Here is a 13,508-nt window from a genome sequence, read left to right as displayed (position 1 = left end):
ACTTATCACACGGTAACCCATCGTCTTCCATCAGTCTTCAAGAAGTCTTTGTATCCGAACCACAGTGTTCCGGACCTATTGGCGTCCTGTGAGGAGCTACTGGCAGCTACGATCGTGTCTTAGGTGTGTGTGTTAGACGACATGGATAGGCGACCATTCGTTCTAAACAACATTGAAGTTCTTAGTTTAGATGCTTAGTTTAGTTCCGATATAACTGATGCTATTGCATCAGTTATATCGGATCTGGAGAGCATTTCTTCACTGAAAGAGGAACAAAGAACGACACTGAAAGTTTTTCTCCAAGGAAGAGATGTTTTCTCTCTCATCTCGACTGGTAAGAGTTTGATTGACAGATGGTTCAAGTGACTGCTTGTCACACAGAACCTTTGGCGGCTCAGGTTGACGTGAACAAAGACACACATTGGTGCGATTCCTGATTAGTCGTGACTTGAAATCTGCTGGTTTTGACTGACTGGTCAGCTGCTAACTCATTTCTCTCTCTCTCTCCCCCCCCCCCATGTGCCATTACAGTCTCTGCATGGTGCCCCTTAAACAATACATCCGAGATCAGCCCGCATCCTAGCGCACACACTCTCGAGCAGGCACTTCTAAAGACCCCGATGCCCTTTTATTAACCTTATGAAAGTTAACTGTGTTATTCCAAGCTGTACCTGCGTGTTCTATCAAGGTTTACGGCCCCCGCACTGCATTTAAAGATAAGGGTGGTTCAGCCATGCACAGCTGCGGAGGAGGTGGGCGACACTCGCATGAAAAACTACACATGGAAATCTTGCGATGGGACAACGCTTTTACCAGATACGCTAATAACTTACTGGCTCCATGTGTGCATGTTTGTGCAGGAGCATTAGATGAGCGATTCCAGCCATCTTATCCTCAAATCTTCAACTCTCCCTGTTGGAAAAGGTGATGCTCCATAATGATGAGTAATGAGATGCAGACATTCCTATGAGGCACTTATAAATGTACGCACAGAAACACAGATCTCTGAATCATATAAGATCTAGGAATATGGTCATATTGTTTTTATTTTTTTCTCTGTCAAGGTTAACAGTAACTTTTTCCATCCCGATGTCAAGAATCCAGAGCATCTGGCCTCGTCATAGGGGAAGGTCGGGGGAGGACTTTGCATGTGGTGGTGGTGGTGGGTGGGTTCCATTTGTCGTGGTCCCTGGCCAGTAGCCGGCCCTGTGCCGCAGTGATACAGTACTGAAACACAACGATTTGTTGCCACTGGAAGAGCTCCCTGTTTCCAGTTACATCAGAAAGAAAATGTCCACATCATTCTAGCAACAAAAAAAACACAGGCAAAGGAAGCCGACGTAAAAGAAAGAAACCAAGTGAGTGCGACTGAGAGTGAGAAACAATGACTTGTATTTGTTTGAATACAAAGATTTCTTTCTCTTTTTGTTGAGGTAGGATGACATCCTCCACTCTTCCCATCCAAGGCACACAGGCTACTAAATCGGTCACTGGCGAGCATTACATGCTCACTTGAATTAGAAAGAACCTGAAAACAGCTTTACGGGCCGTGTGCGCTGTTTGACAATCAGGCAGTGGGATGCTGAGTAATAGCCTGCGACTTTGAGAGTGAGACGGCGAAAGAGTGCAAATTCCAACCACAAATGTTGCGCCGCCATTAGTGTATGATAAAAATTATGCCTTTCAGGTGGTATTGGCTCGCCTGGCCACGGCTTTGGACAGAACATCGGGGTCCGAGCCAGAGAGTCTGCCGCTGTTCCATTGCCGCAATAAACAGAGGTGGCTAGGTTGTTGTGGCGTCTGTGTTTTGTGTACCGTGTTAGAGGGAATCTAAGCTTAGCTTGCTTGGGTTGGGCAAACGTCGGCCTTTCATCTCCATCTGAGGAGAAAGAAGTTCTGGACGACCATTGCCAAACTCGGCCTCCCCACAGACATCAGGACCTGGCATCCAACAGACTGGTACTCCATCCTCCGCATCTCATATATCTGTCTTTATCCACGATGCTGTCTGTCGAATCGTCTTTTTGTCTGCCCAGATAGATAATCCTAACCTTTCGTCTTTCCTCCATTATCAATTTGTCTGTCTTTCCATCTTTCCCGACATTATATATCATTTGTGAGTTGGAGGGAAGTTTATTTAATCTCACCTGGACAAGATACCAAGTTCCCTACTTTAACTACAGCTTCCACTCAAGCCTCACTTGTCTGCGGTGTGGTCGTTAGAACCGTTGTAAGCGAAAACACTGCTGGCTCTCTGAGGGATCCTGCAGACTATATGCATTCAATTATTCTGATTAGACTTGTACTTTTGTCCCAAGCTTTGTTTTCAATGTGCTGACAGCCCTTTGAAGCGTAAAGGTGTGACGAAGCATGGAGCAGAGGAAGGGTGGGGCACTTGCAACGTGATACTCATGGCATGTTGAAAATGGGATGAAATGAAAAGCTTGGCCTATCCTCGCTCTAAAATGCAGCATTTGATAAGGTCCTGCAACCTGGGTTGTTTTTGCTCCCCTTGAATGAAGCATGATCTCAGCAAGGACCGCGGCTTCTTTGTAGACCCTGAAATGACACACAGACAGAGTTCAGCCTGCGGTAGTGAAACAGTCGATATATGATCGGAGTGACGGTTGATTGCAGCTGGACCGGCCCACTGTGCTTGCTGAAGACATTTTTCCATGCCGTGGAGCTCAAACTATATCTTGCACTAGCCACTCACTCTTTTTTTGTACCCCTCCCAAATGATGGAGCTAGTCAGAGGCTGTCACGCTGAAATACCATTGAAGATGGTATTGGAGGGCTCAGTACCCTGACCTTTTTTTAATGAGAAGCGGTTAAGCCTTTGGAGCCGGTAATGGGAGGCTTGTGGGCTTGAGTGGAGCACAGATTCCTGCTAGTACGTTCATGGGCCAGCATTATATATTACGCCTCTTTTAGGGTTATATCCCAAGTAGAACGCTGCTGGACTCATGGTAAGTTATGTTCAAAGAGTACAGCGTCTGCTCCACTAATGCGTTGTGTAATTCTATATAATTTTATGTCTGAAAGGTGAGGCCGAAACAGTGGCATGGCCGCTTAATCCAGACAACCAGTGCTGTGCTTTTCCCTGCTCGGGCTCCCTTTTTTTAAAAAAGGGGTCAGGCGCTGGTTGTCTTCAGGACAGAACAGAAGTGGTATGTGGGCTGATGACATATCAGTCCTGTGTTGGCCGTGAACAAGGGGCCCTAAACACTTCTCCTTTTGTTTGGCACCTGACTCGGGTTAAATTCATCTTCCCGCCCACTGTCTGTCTCGACTTTCTCCCTTCGGGGGAAACGTGTTTACACTAGTGCAAGAGTCCTCATCGCTGTAATTGTTATTTCTTGCTGTTGCAGAAAGCCATCACTCCCCAGTGTTCCTTTGTTCCGAGTGGCATCACTCTTCTTCTGTCTGCACACATGCTTTAATCAGATGTTGTTTATGTCGGTATGTATCGCAGACGTCGTGTTCATTCACTCATCCTGGCTTCAATTTGTTTTCCCGTCGCTGCTCTGTCTGCCTTTTCTGTGCTTGGGGCAGCCTTTCCGCCACTCTCGGATGGAGAGCGAGGGGGTAAATCAAACCTTGAGTGGATTAGGCCACACAGTCTGCAGCTGCTTCTCTTCCCACCACCCCTGGTCTGCCACCATTCTTCTGTACATGGCCCTCGTACCTTCACAATGCGGTGTTTGAAATACGGAGCTGCGAAGAAAGCTCCCACGTGTTGTCATTGCTGACTTCCCCCAGCAGTCTGGTGAGCCTCACGAACATTTGTACCTCTCTAAATGTCCCCCTGAATGATGTATGAAGGAGGTCAATAACTCATTCGGCACCTCGGAGAAAGTGCAGGGGGTGGACCTGAGTCGAAAACCCAGCGCTCATTTCCTGTATCCGAAAAAGTTCATTTTCACGGGGCAGTTTGTCTTTCTGTGTGTAGTTCGGTTACAAGATGGAAGTGGGGTCCCCCAACATGTAAAGTTATGGACAGACTGATCCATTTGTCTCAGCAGCCCATGTGGCCTAGTCTGCCGTGTAAGTAAACGGCGCCTAAATTACAATGTAATGGCGAGGGTCATATTTTAGAACCCATACAAACCCTGTGTTGGTGGATTAATCCCTGTAATTTCCTCATCTTGCCCCCCGTTTACCTGTGAGACTAGCAATTCGATGCATATCATATTTAATGCATTGCATCGTCTGAGATTTGTGTGTTTTTTTTACGTAAAAAGGATCCGTGAAAAACTTATTTTCTTTAACTGCTGTAGAGGTGTAGGCGTGAGAAGGGAAGTGCTGTTTGGCAGTTAAAGTGGTGACTTCCTTCGTACGGGAAGCTTCTTGGGGCCCTGGTCTCTCCGGTTTCTCTGAAGACTGTTTCGGCCATCCGGCGCAACATCATGCCGGACCTCGGGCAGGGCTGGGCCAGCACTAGCCACAACAGAACCTCGTGGTCCACTACAAGACACTGCCAGGTCCGCTACACACACACACACACACCGCACGAGTGGGTCCAGAATAGTCCGGCCAAAACAAACCGAATGAAGCCAGACCAGCCCTGCAAGAAACAAGTCGGTCCACCCTTTAGCGGTGAAGGGTTGGCGCAATCTTGTTCACTTTCTTTTTCTTCTTCCCCCCCTTCTCATTTTGTCTCCCAGTGTTTGCGCTGGACATGGCTTCTGATGTTACAGACCAATACGTATGTGTCCATACATCTGGCACTGGATTTAGTTCTCATTTCCACTTTTTATAGTGTCCACGCAGTGAATTTTACCACCACTGTGGTCACTCTTTGGCTCATTTCCTTTCTCTCCCTCATTTCTCCTCCTTGCTTGTCCAGCCGTACATTCTTAAATTTAATTTCAGCTTTGCAAAGTCCTTGTTTAGCTCTTGGCTCGTCTGCAGCTCTTTTTCTGTTGTCGTTTGAAACTGTGTTTTTCTCTGGTTCACAGGGTTCAGCCTGAAACAGTGACCCCAGAAGCGAACACGGTGGTAGCTTGTCTTTTCATCCATTTTCCCTGTTATGTCGATTATTCCTGCGTTTCCCATGATGCGCATATTGCACCGGGTGTTTAGGTTGTCTCAGCATGAATAGGGAGGAATTGTTGTCAGAAGCAATAAAGAGCTGAATCAATGAGAGTGTAGATAGGAGGGGAGACTCCGCACCTGAGACTCTCGCTCTCTCCTTCCCTCGCTCCGTTCATCCCCTCTTACTGGTATCTCACCGCGGCCAATAGTAATGTCATTACCATATCTCCCTACACACACACACACACACACACACACACATATATATATATATATATATATATATGTGTGTGTGTGTGTGTGTGTGTGTGTGTGAAATGTTCTGTTTGGAGTTCTGACAAGTTGTAAATGATTGAGGTTGACAGGTGATGAGGACCACAGAACCGGGCGTTGGATGATCACCGGGGACAATGTCACACATCAAGCTTGAGTAAAACCACGTGGGGTCGCTGTGATGGCTGGTGCACATGTGTCACGTGTAAAGCCCCCCTCTTGTCTTCCAGTGGCTTTTTCCTCTCTCTTTTTTCACCACAGAGCTGTCGTAGCAGTGAGGCATGAGGCGCTAACACGGCACAAAGTCTGCGTCGTGACATGCAGAACAGGGTTGGGAATATCGTCTTGACACATCCTGTGCTCAAAGGCCACATAAACCCCCGTCAAAAAAAAATGACGTCCATCTGACTGCCCAGCGGCAGCAGCAGCAGCAGCACATGACATGACATGAGCTAAGTTCGTCAGCCGTGGCCTCTCCCGCCAAGCGGTCGGAGCTGCCAGCACACACTTGCTCTAACCCAGTCATAGAGCCCGCCAGTTCAGTCAGCCAGTCATTCATCTAGCCAACGACGTCAACCATTGTTTTCAATCAATCATTCTCAGCTCCAAATTACTCCGGATGCGTCTGTGGAGCTTATTTTCTTCTTCTTCTTCTTCTTCTTCCTCCCTCTCTCCCTCCTCTCTTCCTCTCTGTCCCCTGATGAAAGACACTGTCAGAGAGGTAGCCAAGCCGCTCAAGTTTGTTTTGACGTTTCGATGGCTCCACCGTAAATGTGTTTGGAATTTCTTCATATGATCAGTAGCTCTTTCAAAGGGGTTTCAACCACTGCGTGGTGGTTGTATTTTGATGAGTTTGAATCAGAAGGGGCTTTTTAATGGGGCATTTATAAAGGGGTCTTTGATGCAAACAACCCAGCTTGACGGCACTCTGTATGGGCCTGACCTTTTTAAATTGTCCCCATGGTTTTGTGGTTCACAGCCACCCTGAAGACCAGAACAGAGCAGCAAACACAAATATCTGCTGCTACTCTCCATCAGTTATGCTCCAGGACTCCGTTGTGTTTGGAAGGGAACCCCCCGCTCACTCGCTGGGGGGGGGGGGGGAATGCTTTATTGCCTCTACGTTTCCTTTTTCTCCCAGGGGCAAGCAAAAGAGCGGCGTAAAGTTTGTATCACTTTCGGTGCATATACATTTTTTTGTCACACAAAATGAAATCAGAAGAATAGATGAAAATTATGCGTGTGTGAGTCTATAAAAGTATTGTTTTAAGTTCAACCCAAATCCTGAGCTCCTCATGCTTGAAAAGATGTCCTGAGACCAGTAATTTATAATATAAAGTTATGAATCAAAATCTGCTAAAATAGTTAACTGTCTATCGCCTTCACGTGAGAGGACAAATGCCACGCCTTACAGAGTTCTGAAGGGTTCAGTACAAATCCATACACTGAGCATAAAGCTTCTCCATTGGTTAGTGTCAGGTATGCATGCTTATACCTCAACAACACAGCATGCTATTTGCCTATCACTACAAAGAGGCGGGCTTCTCTAAGCAATAAACAAAGATGCTACTTCCACTATCTCTTCCGTTTTGGTCTTAAACAATAAGATGGGCTCCTTCAAAATAAAATGGCTATCTTCCGGTCTCTTAGGGAGACTACCACTTTGACTACGCCTCCTTAAATCAATACATTCCGTTCATACCTCAGTCATCTTTATAGTTATGATAACCATAAACCATGTTACAATCAGCATACAGTTACAATAATACTTTCACAGTGATTACACTAATACAGTAACATACTTATACAGTGACAGTGACTTTTCTCCCATGTTTTCCTAATACATTCTTCATAATATTCTTCATAATATCCCTTATTGATTATCATATCTTTCTTATGTATTAAATTAAAACATGGACTTTCCTATTTACATGTGCAAGTGTATATATAAAAAAACATTACAACTCTACAGCCTTCATGTGTATGTTTACAAATGCATGCGTTGTCTTGTCTTGACTGCCGATATGTATTCCCGCACACGTACAGCAGTTATGCTCTGCTATGTATTTTTAAACTACAGATGTATGCACATCTGTTTCTATGCATGTGTTTTTTCGCGTGTGACTATGCATGCACTAATTCCTCTTACTGCCATGCTGACTCTGTCCCCCCCTACCCTCCATATCCCCATCCACAGGTCTGTATGAGCTGCTGGCGGCTCTGCCCTCCCAGCTGCAGCCCCATGTCAGCCGCCCCGAGGACAACACCTTCCTCCAGGACATGTTTGGGGAGAGAAGCCTCCGCTCGCTGGTCAAGGTAAACCAAGAACAAGTGTGTTGGCTTGGGGGGGTTCAGTTGAGATGTTCTTAAGACTTTTATTTATATACTTTTGATTCTAAGAGTAAATTCATATCCCTCACTGTTGAGGCACTTCACTTTATACATGCATACCATTAAACTAGTGATTTTATATTCCCAGTGCTGTAGAAAAATCATGTTCATGCAAGTTCTTTAACCAGCATGCTGTTAACATTTTTGGGGATTTACGGAGCAGCAGTTAAATAATCATCAACAATTAAATGTAGCGAGCAATCTCAATCACAGTACCTGCTAAATTGTATATCCTACATATGATCAGAGATAACGCTACAATCGGGAGGCAAAGAAAACAGACATCTAGTTGGCTACAGATAAGTGGATATCATTTGTCTCGCTGTTTTTTTAATCTATATATATATATATATATATATATATATATATATATATATAAAGTTATAACAGTCTCAGTTCAGACAGATATCTATTTCAACACTGGATGTGAAATCTGCTTCTCGGTATATGTTACCCATCGTTACAGACTCTGTCTTCCGCGACCCCCACCCCTGGTCCGACCTCTCCTATTCACATGAAAACACACGCCTGCTCCTTTGCACAATCCCGCTTCATTCAATCTCCTTCCGTGCGGCCTCATTCATACATCGCTAAGTTTATTGTCATTCCAACAGCCTACCCACCCAGATCTTCTAACTCAACCTCTGCCACCGTGAATGGGCCTGTGGTCCAGTTACTGCCTGTTAAACTGGATAGCTGCAGAGTTTGGGGATAGGATGAGCACACTTCATATCTTTATACACTAGCAGACAAGCGGAGGTAATGAATGTAGTAACACATTCTGTCTGAAAACCTTATTTTCCGCTGCAATCGGCAGCCAATCTTCTTCTTCCTCTTCTCTTTCAACTGGAAACAGGGAACAGTAGGTCTTTTGTGCTTTAAATCAGCTTGTTTTTCAGTCACTATTCAACAAGCAAATACATGTAACCACTGCGTCAGCCCTTCCTCTGGTTCACTGATGTAACTGAGAATACTTTATTCCTCAATTTACAAAGAAAACGTCTCTAATTGTCGGCGCTACATTTGACCGTGTCCTTTGTATATCGTCTCCATTTTGAAAGATTGCCCAACACTTTTCTCATGTGCTGGCATGATACATCTTCCCCCTTTGGTGGTCTCTCTTTCTCTCCAGCCAGAGTCATTATGTCACAGAGACGATTGAGAGAAAAATTTACATTATTTTCGTCCCTTTCCTTTTTGTAAGCATGTTTGTTCAGGATCCAGGGTTGTTATGCGCCAATGTGAGCGTGTAAAAGTGCCTGAATTATGGCATACCTCAGACTCTTAAGCAAAACCCCAATGTCGGCTCTTGAGGAAATCAGAAGGGTTTGTTATGGATGGCCAAAGAATAAGGCCTCTTGAACAAGGATAATGATGGGCAGGGCCTGGCCATGTTCTGGCTCTCATTCTCGCCGGCCCCAAAGAAAACACAGCGTAGTGTGGGGCATATAGAGTGATGCTAATGAAGGTGGCATTATGTTTCTGTGATATTTAGCCAGACATAAGGGTGGAGCATTCAATTCACCTCGCCCTCTAACCACCCCTGATTATACCTGGCTAAACTTGCGAGAGTAACACAAAGGGCAGAACGTGTCAGTGCTGTTGAAACTGCCATGTCCTCACCTGGAGTGAAGAAAGCTTTGCACCAATCTTAAAAATAAATTGTCCTTACATCAATAGCAGATTATTTACCTAACAACAAATTATACAAAAATACACAAGGAAAACCTTTAGATTAAGATGGCCATCACTAGAAATAAGGCAACAGGGGGGCTAAACATGGAGGGAAAATTCCAGGCCCAAACCAGGCCACAGAATGTGAGGCATTAGATATCCCTTCTGACCTATGAATGCCTTAAAAGTGGAGCTGGAGAAAGTATCTAAAGAGAGGGAGTGTTTTGGTGGCTTTGCTTAGCCTCCTAAGTGCCTTTTGGATTGGTGGATATACAGGAAGAAAAGGATGTCTCAGCAATACCAACCATACCAAAAGGATGGTGAGATCTTTGAAATTGTTTCTTCTTTTTGTTAAACTGCTTACAAAGGCCAACAAATTGAGTTTAGTGATGGTCAAAAGCTGAAATGTCAGGTGTGAGTTGTGTATGCATGAAAGAAGAGCTGAATGGTGAATGATCAACTCTCTAAAAAGCCATTCAAATATTTGAATCCCACTTTGTTCATGTGCCAGCTAGATGGTGAGTGGCTCTCAGTTTGGGGCCTTGCAATTCAGTGAGTATTAGGTTCAAGCTAATGTGACCCAATTCACTGTTGCTACCGTGGCAGAATGAATACTGCCAATACAATACAGCAACGGTCATGTCTCGCCATCGCAGCCACAAAATTATCAAATACGTCAGTGAAACATCAAAGAACCACATTATTTCCTCACCACATTGGACATGTTTTGACCCTTTTTTTTCTTCCTCTTCTGTTTAACTCAATGGAGAGAAACCGAGCTGCTTTTAGCGTCTCTTATCGTTATATGGAAGCACAAGTGGAAACTGCCCCGGACCAAACAAGCAGAACTATGTGTTTCCTCTGCTTTCTACTTGGTACGGAGACGTGAGCCAGCCTTGTCAGCCTTTAAGCCAAATGGACAGACAGGCAGACATTGAAACACACAGAAGTACAGAACAACCATCTCGTTTTACACCAGGGACCAGCTTCAGGTGAACATGGCTAACGTCAGTGGCACACCATTAATAAAACCTTAATTGTCCCCTCTCAAGCCCCGCGGCCAAAAAATCTCCACAGATTTTCCACCTTTTATTCCACAAGGCTGTGAAGGGGATACTTTGGGAATGACTAAACAACAAAGAGAAAATACATACGCATCACGTTAATCTGACAGACTCTGCAACCCAGGTCGCTCATATTGAAACGATCAAGCCTCACCTGGGCAATTATGAAGCATCAGTTACTGGTCATTCTGTCTGGGGGAGCGAGAAGGACCAGAGGAAGAGGTGTCAAAGATGGAAAGAGACACAAGAAAGTAGACCTACATGACGACCTAAACCAGACTTGAGTTATTTTCTTCTCTCCTCACCTGCCCTCGTCAGATGGTTGGGACAGCCCCTCACATCCCCCCTAATCCTATTATGTCACAGAGATGAAGCAAATATTTTATAATATCGTCTTTCAGCGGGGCTCGCAAGTTCGCCTCATTTTGCAGACTTTTCATCGGTGCAGCATCAGATCTGACATGTAATGTGAGCACTGGCGTGTATAGCTAGCATAGCTAAAACGACGCAGACAGTTCCCCTCCTTTCAATTAAAGGGAGTTACTTCAAGTGTGCTTTCTATAAATTCCACCACATTCACTGTTCTGCTGCCAAGTTCCAGCTCCACAAAAAGCCACAGGAAATATAATACAATATTCAATTTCCACCTGCCTCAGGTGGGACTCTCTTTAAAGACCAACTTTCTGTCAGCAGGCCTTTAGCCAGGCCCCAAGATCCCTCATTTTGTGGTCAGTCAGTTTTCCTTTAAATGCTGCTCCTGTTAGTTGCTAATAGGCTTGGCACTTGCAACATTGTTGCACAGCAACATTGATGCAGGCTTGCCAGTTTGTTCTTCAGTGCTGCAGGCCTTTAATGACATGCAAAGGTGCTGCAGCTGACGCTTGTGCCCAAGTGGAAAGTTTCAGCTATTTTTGGTAAATGAGCAAATTTTCAGACAAACTGGACTGTATTCCTTGAGTACCAGACTTGGTATCCCGTGAATAACTGGATCGCAGTCTGGATAGCCCTCCAAGTTCTATGACTTACCCTGTAATGTCCGTTAACTCTACTCCTTGACGACAGCCATAGACTTGCCCTTTGGGCACTTATCTTATCCTTTCCACACCTCAAAACATACCATGCTTTACACAAGGAAGATCACAAAAAGGTAATTGTTCTAAACCTCTCACCCTGCTGGAACAGCTCTCTGTGAGTCATTTAAGTGCAGCAATACAACCTTTCTAATAGTCTGGTATAGGACTCAGCCTGTAAACCTATACCACCTCAGAGATCCACTTGTACTGTCTGTGGTCACCACGTACTGCGCACTGGTCGCCTCTGATGTCTGTATTTATTATTTTGGGGTAACAGGAACCCTCGCGGGGAGTTAAGCAAATACCTGCAGGCTGCTTTGGAGAAGGGAGCTTCCATCCTTAAAAAAGAGATAACCTTCATATTCATATGTAACCTCCCAGTCAACTCATAGTTTTCCTTACTCTTATTTAGTACGGTAGTAATTGTAAATGAAAAAACATTGTGCATATTCTGGTTACAGTGCTTAAACTTGCCATTTGTTTCTAGCAAATATTGTTTGTGACGCAAGCCGGGTGGTTATTTACTGTTTGAAAACCTCAGTTGAATCCAAAATAAATCCCCCTTCCTTGCAATTGCATACACCGTGCTTAGGCTACGTTCCAAATATTTTCGTAGGAGTTTAATAGTCAACTACAACATAAAGTTGAAAAATCATGCTCAATGTCCACAAACAAGCGCCTCTGAACTGAGCCAGAAGAGCTCGATGAACAGATGATGAATGGAGCCAAAGGCAAGGTTGTGATAGAGACAGGTGAAAGGAGGAGGACATCTCCTCAGTGCAAAAGATGGTCTCGAGTATGTCCCGTTGAGTACTGAATAAACTGCATTGCTTTGACCAATTTATACAGCAATGGGGGAGACAGTGAAAACGAGAAGAGGCCTGCATATCCACCAGTACGCATTTCTATCGGTCAGATGTCTGCATTGGTAATCAAGGTAAATCTCTGGTGCCATCCCACAACCATTATTCCAGGTCACTTTGGTTGACCCTGATTTTGTATTCCTTGGCAAAAAAAAAGTACTCAAAGTGAAACCAGAAGGTCTACACGATACAAAGCCAATCTTAATAGGATATGGAACATAGGAACGATAGACAAAATATGGAAAATTGGGTTCATGGCGCCATAAAGTGTTTTTATGGCTCCCCCATGGCCCGAGAACTGCATGAAGACATCATGGGCTCACCTGGGTCTTTATAGGTAGTCTCCACAAAGGCATATGTTGAAGTGACGGCCTTGAAGGTACTCAAATCGATCTGATTCATTATTCATTCATCGTTTGTCCTGGCTTCAGGCCTTTAGTCATTCAGAATCCTGTTTCCTAACCCATTAGCTGCTATCCATCACATGAATGAGGTGCTTGATTGATAGGTGCCACTTCCCTTCGTGATGTGTTTGTACTGGTTAGAGGCTGAAAACACAACGGAAAACTTTAAACAGGTATTTTAGCTATGTCTCGAGAGTGTAGTAGTATGTACACAAGTGTGACTGTCCTGCTCTGTCCTGGCCTGACAGAATACCTGCCGTCCACGGAGCTGGTGTCAGGGGCCTCTCTGCTGCCTTCTCCAAGAACCCTAGTAGGAAATGTATCCGCTATCTAAATGATGTGGCCGTCATGGCTGTTGGCCAGCTGCCCTGGTCTCTTACTCAGTCACTCCTTTGCCCATTAATCAGCTTATGAGCCAGTGTCCTCGAGACCCTCAATGCACTGTTGCAGGTCAATAAGAATTTGAATTTTCTCGTAAAATCATTGATATTGTTTACATGCTCAAAATATTATACTTTTTCGTTCAACAAGACATTGAACCTCATGAACCTTTTTCTATGCTTATCTTAACTTTTTCCGTACGATGGGTTCGTTCAAGTGTGCCACGTCAGACTCGGCAAACGCACCTCACTTCAAACAATTGTGTAAATGACCAGCGTAAGCATGATGAAGGCCACCTGTGCGTAAATTAGCCTGCGCTCATGAGATTTGTAAATGAGCGAGAAAATT

The 13,508-nt window shown here is 44.7% G+C and overlaps 1 protein-coding gene across 4 annotated transcripts in view; it reads left to right on the top strand.

Moving 5' to 3' along the window:
• mpp7a (membrane protein, palmitoylated 7a (MAGUK p55 subfamily member 7)) overlaps positions 1 to 13,508 on the top strand; it is a 115,683-nt gene that overhangs the window by 30,293 nt on the left and 71,882 nt on the right. For all 4 annotated transcript variants that reach the window (XM_034560437.1, XM_034560438.1, XM_034560439.1 and 1 more), the window contains one exon: positions 7,508 to 7,626. In XM_034560437.1, the coding sequence (XP_034416328.1) occupies positions 7,508 to 7,626 (119 nt within the window). The remainder of the gene's footprint in view (positions 1 to 7,507; positions 7,627 to 13,508) is intronic.

This window comes from Cyclopterus lumpus, chromosome 20 (assembly GCF_009769545.1).
Source record: "Cyclopterus lumpus isolate fCycLum1 chromosome 20, fCycLum1.pri, whole genome shotgun sequence".
NCBI classification, from domain to species: Eukaryota; Metazoa; Chordata; class Actinopteri; order Perciformes; family Cyclopteridae; genus Cyclopterus; species Cyclopterus lumpus.
This window is presented reverse-complemented; position numbering and strand designations above follow the sequence as displayed.